Genomic DNA, 10,571 nt, shown 5'->3' with positions numbered 1-10,571 from the left:
TACAAAGCTGTTCATCACAATAGTGATAACACACCCACTCATAAAGTGCAGAAGAAAAACATTTTTACAGTGGAAAAAAGAAAATAAGACTGTCCAATTTAGATGTCTACTTCAATTGGCTCATCTGATTCCAAGACACCACACTGAACTCTCTGATTGTAATACAGGAACACAAGAGCCTTCATGTTCCTACATGATGTTGCCCTCCTCCTGTTAGAGAGAATGAGTTTATATATGCCCTCTTGGTTTCTGGACAGATTTTATGTAATCCCCTTTTCACTTTAACATGAGTGCAGAGCAATTTTCTCCCTCCCTGAAGTGGTATTTCATGTGTGCATGCTTGCTGTCACCTATTTGAAGTGACGTTGGTTTGGGATTTCATGGAGGACTTTTTTAATGCCGCTGTGAGAAGTAGACAGAACAGCGGTTTGCGGGCGTTTGGCGTTTTCACGTGGATGATATTGTCTTCGTGGACGTTACAGACATCCCTAGTTCCAAAAAATAAAGAAGGAGACATCTACTGAATGGACCGAAAAGCGCGCTCTCTGTCTAGCGGCCGCGCTGAACAGACCATTTGAGAAGACGCGCCTGCACTCAGGTTAAACAGGCACACAGCATTCACTCTCCCCTCGAACGCGTGCCAATGAAATCTAATCGAAGTAGCCAACTCCACGCTCAATGCGGGAGTTGCATCTTGCCTGCACTTCTCAGAGCATATGAAAAAAAGCAGGGGATTGCCGGTGTTCGGGCTGTTGTTTTCTTCTCTGGCTGTTTCTTTCGAGTGGTGACGCTGCCTGTAGGCCTACTAACTGAACATATAGCGCACGGTATCGGCAAACGTCTCGTGTCGTCCTATTTTTGTGCTCCGATGTTATGACTTATGGAGTTTGAGTGAGGCGCTTGACAGTTATCCTCCTTATCTGAAGACGTCGTTGTGTTTATGGTCTATTTAGGCCTAAAGTGTAGACGCCTGGACTTACAGATTCTGGCTATCCTTAGGGAAGTTTTTTTTAAGTGTCCGACCGCGATCGACCTATTGAGCACCCCTGCCACAGAATGTTGAAGGGGACGAAGGTTAAAATTTGCGGGAAAAATGCGGCTTTACAGGAATTACGTGGCATCGCGAAATTATGCGGAATATCATTGAATTTGCATGAATCCACGCGATCGCTGAATCGCGAAAAACTGGAGGGACTGATTATATATAAAAAAAAACATTCTATGAAATTTATCTGCAAAATGTGAATTATTGTAGAATGGGAAAATCAACATGAGAAAATGTATGCTTCACCCAGTTTATTTGAAACCAACAACCTTTGTACAGATTAGGCTAAAAGAGTAACAGATTTTATGTTGACAGTTTTAACAAATTTTTGCTTTTCCGCATTCATGATGGCAATTATTCATAAAAGGAAGTTTTAGAGAAAACATGACTAATCCTAAATCATCAGTGTCAGACAAGACTACATGATCAAGATGAATCTTGTTTAGAAAGGGAATAGACACAGAGTAAGTATGAGCTGCTCTGAGGAATTAATTGAGAGACACACGCCATTAGCTCTTCCCTTCTAGCTGACAGCCTTCTTCTTTCTTTCTTCTTTCACTTTTTTGTGCATCTTCAATGGCAGCCAAAGGATTTCTTTATTACTGCTGTGATTGCGAATCACTACAGACGTAAAACTTGAAGCGTCGATCCCTGTGGTATGACAAAAGAGAAAAGTTACTTTGGCATTTTACCACCTAAACACATTACATTTACAGGGGACTACTGATGCCTATTCTCTAGGCCTATGATGTGCCCTTTCCCAGTGCCCATTTCACATAAACTTTTTTTTCATTGAAGGTTCATGATTGGTTTAAATGGGAATTATTTTTCAAAATGTTTTCATCCCACACAGTCTATTTTGCAAGTGATGATTTTACCTTAAGTTTGCCTGGGGAACACTGTTATTAGAATGTTTAGCTTTCAATGCATAACCCATTTCCAATCAATCTTTTTGCAAAATGCTTGCTGAAAATTAAGAAGAAATGACAACACAATGTGCTCAGTGAGAAAAATGAAGTCATTTACTCATAATAGTTGTGATGGTAGGAGCTCACTCCAGCGATGACCATGTGGTTAGGGACGTGGTAGTTGAAAGACTGATCGAAGTCGTTCAGATAGGGGGTCCAGTGGCAGCCATGGAGCATCAAGTTAGCCGAGCAGCATTGAAACTTAAAGCTAAGCACAGACCAGAGACAAACAGTAATTATGTTTCAAGACCTGGAAGACTTTAAAAAGGATTTGTTGACAAAGAACTACAGTTTTGTTGAGTGATGCTTTTTATCTAAAGAGTCTTACCGGGCTAACACACGGGCAGTGAGAAGATTAAGCGACCGTTAAAACCAGAATGCAAGCATTCCGACATTCCCATTGGCTGTGGCAGCTGTCGACGAACCACATCATAGCTCATTTGCATAATATTTGATCAAGTCCAACTACAAACTGTCGCTCAAATCGCTTCTAATCGCCTATGTTGCTTTTATCTCTTCTGTCGTCAGCAACTCAATATCAATCACTTCCTTCGCTGGAATCTTTCAAGACGCGTTTGGTATTAGTGCCATTACAATTAGTACAGATTATTGGTCACAGTTGCGGGAATAATATAGGAAACTTGAAAAATATGCGAAAGCCCATGAAAAACTGAAAATAATCCTTCAAATTCATTCTAAATATATCAGTCTGGCAATTTCCCCTAACTGACATAAACACTCTGTCAGTCAGGGCCGGCATATGCAGACAAGGCCTAGGGTGCCAAATGTCTTGGGAGCCCCATGCAGTAACACCCAAACGTCCCACAAAATTGGAACGTTACGCAATAGGCAACTTTTCTTTTTTTTTGCAATGTTGACAGAGCTGGCCTGGGACCGAAAAATGTCCCGGGCATTCTTTGGCATAGACAGGCCTCCAATACATACACAGACCACTTTCATACTATATTTTGAATTCACAGTCTAAATTGAGGATGGACCAATGCCCCCCCCCCCAATTGTGGCCCAATCCCCAGGAAAACAACAACAACAACAGCATCGGCCTCTGGGGACTGTTTGCCTATCGGGAAAATGCCCTGTATGCCAGATGACCAGTCCAGCCCTGAAGGTTAATTTAATAGACGGGATTACAGATATACCAATGTAATGCCATTACCGGCGGTCCTCGTGGCGGTTGCTGTGGTAACTGAACATCCCTGTTAAGACTTCGTTGTTGCCGCAGGTAAAGTCAAAGGGGTCATCGAAGTGGTTCACCCAATTAGATTGATGACAGACAGGGTGGGAGCCGAACACTGGCTTGCAGCTGATACTGAAACGTCTGTCTTCATGGCGATTGCTGTGGTAACTGCAAAGAATCAGAAACAAATATAGAAGACCTCATTGAATGGGGGAAGTCAAATGGAGATATATGGGAATTAAAATGAAACTTATATTTTTCAATTCTTGCAGAAAGGCTTTTATATTCTCTTTAAAATATACATGAATCATGTTCGCCATTAAAACAAATACAAAATGTCTAATAGCAGTGCGACGCTTACAGTACCTGCCTACACTGGAGATGCTTTGAAGCCATGGGCATGCAACGGCAAGATAGCCATCAAAGTCATTGTCATCTCTCTTGACTCTTTCGTCCTGGTTGATGACCCCAGCTAAAAGGATAAAGTTAAATAAATAAATGAATAAATAAATAAGAACAATAGTAATAATAAAGCTAAATTATTATACAGTATAATGAAAAAAAAAAACTGGTAAGATGATGGGCAATGATCTGAAAATCACTCGATTAACCTTCGGCCCAAATGAGGGCAAAAGATGAATGAAGAATAAGGGGTGTGTTTCCCAGCACAAACAACAATGAAGCAGATGTAGGGTAGGTAGGTGTCCTCCATTATGGTTTTGGAATGGTTTCAGTGACCTTGAAGCATGAAAACATGCAGAAGAGGGTTACCTTGAAGAGGGTCCTTGTCCTCCTCTGGAACATCAAAGGGAACCTCAAGTGGGCCCTCTGTTAAGCAAGCAGCATACAACAACATGTCAAGACCTACAGTATATCAGCACATCACCTGCGTGAAATAACAAGATCATTAAATAAAAAACAACTTGAATACACTTAAGACTCTGACAGTATTATGTGTTACAGTTTTAAAGTTTGCTGAACATGTTTTTATGGACATATGAACATCAAAATTAGATCAGGCATCGGCAGATTCTCACCATATTGAGTTCTACTTTTGAGTCGTTCAATGATCTGATCCAGAGTCATTTTGCCCTGGCCAGAGCTGGATGGCAATGGCCCTGCCAAGGTTGTAGTTGCTGCAGTTGAAGGACAAATACATCAGTAACATCTGCGTCAGAACTTGACTATTGTGGTCACATGTGTTACAGTTAAAACACTCCCTGTTGTCGCCGTTGGTCAGTCTCAGCCATGTTGGAAGTCAAAGTGAGCAGAAACGACCAGAGACCAAAATACAGCCTGGGCCTTTTTGACGTAGACCAGACCCTCACACAGCCCCCCCCCCCCCCCCCCCCTGTTTTTCTATGATATTATGACTGTGTATTAAAGATGGACCCATTGATTGCCCCATATAAACGGTGGGCTGGACTCTAAGGGGGAAAAAAACAAGAAAAAAGAAAAACAAGACAATGCCCTGTATGCCAGATTACCAGATGCAGTCCTGGAAGAGAGATTGTTTGTCATAGCTAACTGGTAGCATTACTACTGGTATTATGGTGTGCCTATAACCTGCCTGTGCCAGCTGCACGCAGAAGTTATTAGCCTACCTGTCATTGCCATGACCAGGGTGATGAAACAGAAGATGAAGGACTTCATGGTGATGCAGGTGATGATGAAGACGATCTTCCCTGGTGATGAAGATGCTCTTCTCAGATGATGCAGGTGACTTCAGTCGGTGAAGACACACCTGGAAACTTGTGGTTACTCCAGACACTTCGCACTCTTTTATACACATCTGAGACAAGGCCATAAAGTATCTTCGCTCAAACCCAATAGGCAACCTCCTGGGTAAATATGGGAATTATGTGTTCCTTGTAACTCCCTCTTGACTCCGGATGTTTGCCCATGTCCAATTGTAGACCCAGAGGTGATCACAGGCAAAACATGTTGAAAACTTGTAAAAGTGCAGTGGTGTAGTCTACGTAGAACGCGGGTATACGGAGTAATAGTATACCCACTTCTAAATTTCAGGGATTTCAGTATACCCACTTAAAATTGATTGATCCATTGTTTTGAATAGCACAAATATATACAGTTAGTATACCCACTTCAAAAAAATATCAAATATACAGTATACCCACCATAAAAAAAGTAGACTACACCACTGTAAAAGTGCTTTACATTTGTGCAAACTACAACATACCAGTATTCAGGGGCAAAGAAAACAAAGAAAAAAACTATGTTGGGCTTACAACCAGCCCAGCCGCACATTTACGGAATGGTTAGGCAGACATGTGGACTCGAGTCCAGTGACTTGGACTCGAGTCTGACTCGAGTCAGCGGTGTGAAGACTTGCGACTTGAAATTTCAAGATCAGAAAGGACTTGCGACTCGACTCGACTTGCACGCCTTTGACTCGGGACTCGACTTGGACTTGACAGTTGTAACTTTCAATGACTTGGCGTGACTTGCCATGTTGGGTCTAAAAAAAAAGTCCAAGTCCAACCCTTGTTTTCAGAATGCAACAGCCCGCCCACATTCTTTGTTTGAATCACGTCATTGTCCTAAGCAGTGCTATGCCATTGGCGGCGGCCAGATGCGGCCGGACGCGGCTGGCCTGGACGCGGCGACCAGCGGCAACAGTGAAACACCATTTGCGAGTCTCCAGAACAAACACAGCCTACATTTTAAACCATCGCGGAAGTTAATTTATCTCCCTCTCTGCCCCAACTCCTTTTGCATTCTTAATAGGGTAGACAATGGAAGTTTGCAGTGTGATCAACAAATAGGCTATTTTCTATCAGTGTTGTAGGAAGTGTGTGTGGTGGGGCGTGATGTGCAACACGCGTCTGTAGGCTACACACGTGAAGCTCTCGCTCTCTCGCCCCTCGCTTACGACAGAAATTCAGTGAGAACCAAGCTGTCTAAATATTTAGCTAAATGGTGATGGACATTGATTGTTGAACATAGGCTATTTAAGCAGTTAAAATAGGCCTAATACAAAAAACACACACTGCTGACATAACCGAACCACAGGACTTAATATATTGTTGTTTTATAAAAGAGTACGCCTATCCGTTTTGCTTTCCCTGTCCTTTATGAATGCGCTTGCCTTCAGCCCCCGAAGGCTGTTACAGTAGGCTATGTTCCGCTCCCACACACTATGCTTGCGAGTCAGTCGCGAGTTCAAAGTGAAGTGCAGCCTTGCGAATAATTTCCACCATCGCGGACAAAACCACGTTATGATGGATATGTGGCGAGGTAAACGTTACGAATATGGCCTGCTTTTAAGTTTCCCCCAACCCAGGATGTGTCCGTAGGCTATGGCTTGATATCACAGGGCTATTTCACGACCACAACTCCACGCGCTGAAAATGCATGTTAAGCTCGCGCTTCTCAGTCTAGAAAGAGTAACCTCTCGGTAACATTATTTGCATTGACCAGCCACCATCGGTTGAGTATTAGAATCAATACAAAAAGACACGTTTAGGCCTATATATGTCTTAGTCTTCCAGCATGCAATCGAAAATAGACGAGCAGAGAACACTTGGTCTTGCATCCATCAAAAGAGCTCCACCGGTTGCCTACTTTAGATGCTGGGGGAATGGAAAGGGAAATAATTCAGTCTATAGCCTATTCATGACAGTCTTGCAAAGAGACAAGACAAACGACCAAAATTGTCAAATAATTGGTCAAGGCGCGAGATGAGGAATACTTCATGGCTATTGGAAAAACTTTGAAGAAACTAAGCGCAAGCAACAATGCTTCCCGCGAAGCTTGCGCTTGAGGGCTATAAACAAGCTATGCGCCCCGAACCTCACTGCTTGTTGTTCGATGACTTGAATCGAAACATTTCTAAGGACATCAGGGCTATCTTTTGATTCCTGGAATACCGCCTCAGCCAGCTGAAACCAGAGTAGCCGTGTCCCATGTGTCAAATGGTAAGATAATGCCATAGGCTACGTGTTCCTTGAAAGTTTTAAAACTCAGCCTTGACACACTATCATGTCAGCCACATCAGTTCAAACGCAATCTTTAATGCAGCCTATCGTGAAATTTAAATGTAATGCGAGGTAGAGGTTGCAAGCTACTGCTGAGCAGCGCAAGACATGGGCATGGGTCGGCTCCCGTGGATAAAAAGCATGTTCTCTCTCGCGTGCTGCTCCCAGCCCAATCCTTGCGCGCGCGAACCTTGTATCTCGTGGTGTCGACACCGCTTTATCTTATGTTTCTCACAGTTCGAACTACATGCTTTGTTTGGTATTTTTTTTGGGGGGGTGGAGTCGCAATTACCGCTGCTTGGAAATGACACGTTAGAGCTACACGACGCCAGCACTGGAGAACTGGGATGTAACCCTGTTTTCCAAATTAACAAAAATTAGGAAACATAGAAGCAGAACTTTGTTTGGCTACAATCTATGACCTGGACAGTGAACTTAATCTTTTTGAAGAGGCATGAACAGCATACAAGTGCCTTTGTGGGGGAGGAGAGGGCGATTGGGGAGAACACGGAGACAAGAGCATGGCGCGAGGCGCATATTCGTTCGGGAAAAATTAGAGCGAAATGTTGGATAGGGCATTACACACCTTCCTTCTTCCTACACTGTAGAAGCGCAGAACAAGGTTGCCTCGTTGCCATAACTGACATTCTGCAACGCTAACGCCATGTTTATTTGACAGCGTGCTGGCGAATAGTCTAGTAGCCTAATATAATTAACAAGACGTGGATTAATGACTGTGCAAACAAAGTTCTAGTTAACTTGGACTGTGACGCAGTAAAAATGGTTGGTGATGGGGGAAAGCGACAATGCCGATATCAGCTTCAACAATAGTAGAGTAGAGTAGAGTAGTAGAGTAACTTTATTGGTGCCCAGGGGGGAATTCAGGAAATTCATCATTACTTTACCAGGAATTTAATCCAACTAACTAGGCCTACTCTGTCCTCATTTCTTTGCCCATATGGACAAGTGTCTAATAGGCTAAATACTGTTGGCACGTAGCCTACAGCAGAATAGCCTAGTGCTGCTGAGCTTTGCTGTTAACTCATCATCCTGTCTCACATGTGTAGCCCCACCCCCCATACGCACACACACACACACACACACACACACGCACGCACGCACGCACACACACACGCACACACACACTGGGCTCAATTAAAAAAAAAAAGAAATTGATTACCCCTGCTGTATGTCATATCTTGATGAGAATGGTGAGCTTAATATGGTACCTTAGGGAAAATGGCGTCTTTTAAAGCCAAACCAAAATGTTTACATTAGTCGAGTGTTACACTACAGTAAAGAGAGGGGGGGGGGGTAGCACCTGTAAGACATGAATAGGCTACTACTTTCACCCTTGGCCTTTGTGGGTAAATTCAAACATAGTACGCTGAAAGTGTGAATCCGCGTTTTCAGGTCGGAAGTGTAATATGCCCCCCTAATGTCTTGACAAAACCTTCCAGCCAAAGCTGTCAGCGGCCCTGCCTGTGCTCCTAGTGAAAAAGTTAACCATAGTCCTGTACTTAGCGTTATGATGCTGGAGTCTGTATAACTTACAACCTTGACTAGATATGACCGGCCCACCACCAAGACCAGGGTGGAGTAGTGGAATAGGTTTATGCCATCATGATGGAACGGACACACACATACGCACACATTCTTGCAAACAGGACTATTTGCCCACTGGACAGTAAATATTTGGCATATGGTTGCTCCTTTGTTTAAGTACAAATTCACATGAAATGTATTTTTATGTGAAAAAAAATATGAAATTAAATGTCATTTTACATACACAGCACAAGCAGTAGTTTGGTTTAGACTGATTTCTCAGCAACTGTTTTAGTAATTGTCATCATTTAACTCAGGTCTCATTATTATACTAATGAATGTATGATCGAAATTGTGATTGCAAATAGAAAATCCCTTTGTGACTTGTTAAGGACTTGAAAAAAAATGAGACTTGGACTTGGACTTGACTTGGCTGGGGTACGACTTGGACTTGGACTTGACTTGGTCAGATGTGTCTTGACTTGTGACTTGACTCGGACTTGAGTGGAAAGACTCGAGACTTACTTGTGACTTGCACATTAGTGACTTGGTCACACCTCTGGGGTTAGGTAAACAAAGTCAGTGTGCTGCCCTTTGTGATATTTGACCCTCATTTTTCTCACAGCAATATTCTCTTCTTCCCTCTCCTCCTTCAAACTACTCAAATTGTGTAAACATGTATATTTCTTAAATATGAAATAATAAACACCTCTCTTGAAAGATAGCATCTTGCAAGTTTTAGGTTATGAGCTAAAATGTGCTTTCTCTTTAAACTATTTTCTTGTTGTCTCAGCATCACCCTCCGTCTTTAGCGGGTTCGTTGTATTCTATTGCCTGGTTCTCACCAGGTTACCCCCCCACCCCCCCCCCCACCCCCCCCCCCCCCCCCCCCCCCCCCCCCCCCCCCCCCCCCCCCCCCCCCCCCTTGGTGGAGCTTAGCGGAGCTACACATACACCGTCTGGTACACTGCCGGGGGGCTTCACAAGACATGGCAACATCTATCTTTCTGTGCTACCTCACCACGAACAAATTCCTTAAAAATATGTTTTCTGTGCATCTCTAAAATATAAAGATAGTCTATAATCTGTCCTGTGCAGCCTCAACGCGAGCTGCCGTTGATATTGAAGCAGTGTGTACCAGACGGTGAGAACCAGGCTAGGAATATACATTCTATGAACAAACAACAAACAATCTAACAAGCGTCAGTGTCATGACATTGTCTGCCAGCATCCCTGAAATAATCATGCACACTGCAAGCACGGGGCATAAACATGTCCGAATGTGTCCGTGCTCAGTCCGAAATGGTTAGAAAACATGAAAACAAATAATTCCTTGCACACCAAAGCTCGGTGTCAGCGCGGTGTCTGTGAATTTGCTATTTTGCTGTGTTGTGTGGTCAATCAACATACCATAGCCTAATTATTTCCTTCCCACGTACATCCCTGTCCGGTGTAGGCTGCTGCAGTTTGGGAAACACTGGTCTAATCTTAAAATATGTAGCAGAGTGGCTTTTCATGTTAACTAATCACAAATTGTGTTGGTAATCCCCCCCCGGAAAATAAGTTAACCACAATAGCAATATCAAGGCAGCGCAGGTTCGGTCAGTCTACAGAGCAGGACACATGACATGACCCTCAGCCTAGTTGGTGGTGCAAAGTCAAATTATGTCCCCACCAATGTCAACACCATTGTTACGCCCTTGTCACTGATATGAAGCTTCTGTCTGTCTTGTGATGTTCCTTTATTTACATTGAATGCATATATGCAATAGATCATATGTTAAATCAACATTACACTGTCAGTCTAACATTGATAAGAG

At 43.2% G+C, this 10,571-nt stretch overlaps 1 protein-coding gene across 1 annotated transcript; it reads right to left on the bottom strand.

The window, feature by feature from the left end:
- Nucleotides 1–1,324: 1,324 nt before the first annotated feature.
- Nucleotides 1,325–10,250, bottom strand: LOC134450214 (hemagglutinin/amebocyte aggregation factor-like). Its single transcript, XM_063200073.1, has 8 exons — nt 10,162–10,250; nt 4,813–4,952; nt 4,246–4,344; nt 3,980–4,036; nt 3,575–3,680; nt 3,188–3,376; nt 2,072–2,221; nt 1,325–1,696 (listed from the first exon to the last, which is right to left on the bottom strand). Exons 2-8 carry the CDS (start codon nt 4,859–4,861, stop codon nt 1,645–1,647), a joined length of 702 nt encoding a protein of 233 aa, XP_063056143.1. The 5' UTR covers nt 4,862–4,952; nt 10,162–10,250; the 3' UTR covers nt 1,325–1,644.
- Between the last annotated feature and the right edge of the window lie 321 nt (nt 10,251–10,571).

The sequence above is a fragment of the Engraulis encrasicolus genome, chromosome 6 (assembly GCF_034702125.1).
Source record: "Engraulis encrasicolus isolate BLACKSEA-1 chromosome 6, IST_EnEncr_1.0, whole genome shotgun sequence".
Lineage (NCBI taxonomy): Eukaryota > Metazoa > Chordata > Actinopteri > Clupeiformes > Engraulidae > Engraulis > Engraulis encrasicolus.
The sequence above is the reverse complement of the archived record's forward strand: the minus strand, read 5'-3'. Positions and strand labels throughout refer to the sequence as shown.

Coding starts and splice junctions, on each gene's coding strand:
- LOC134450214 (XM_063200073.1), bottom strand. CDS start 4,861: ATGAAGTCCTTCATCTTCTGTTTCATCACCCTGGTCATGGCAATGACA. Junction 4,345..4,812: donor CCTGGTCATGGCAATGACAG/GTAGGCTAATAA, acceptor CTTCAACTGCAG/CAACTACAACCTTGGCAGGG. Junction 1,697..2,071: donor TACCATCACAACTATTATGA/GTAAATGACTTC, acceptor GTCATACCACAG/GGATCGACGCTTCAAGTTTT.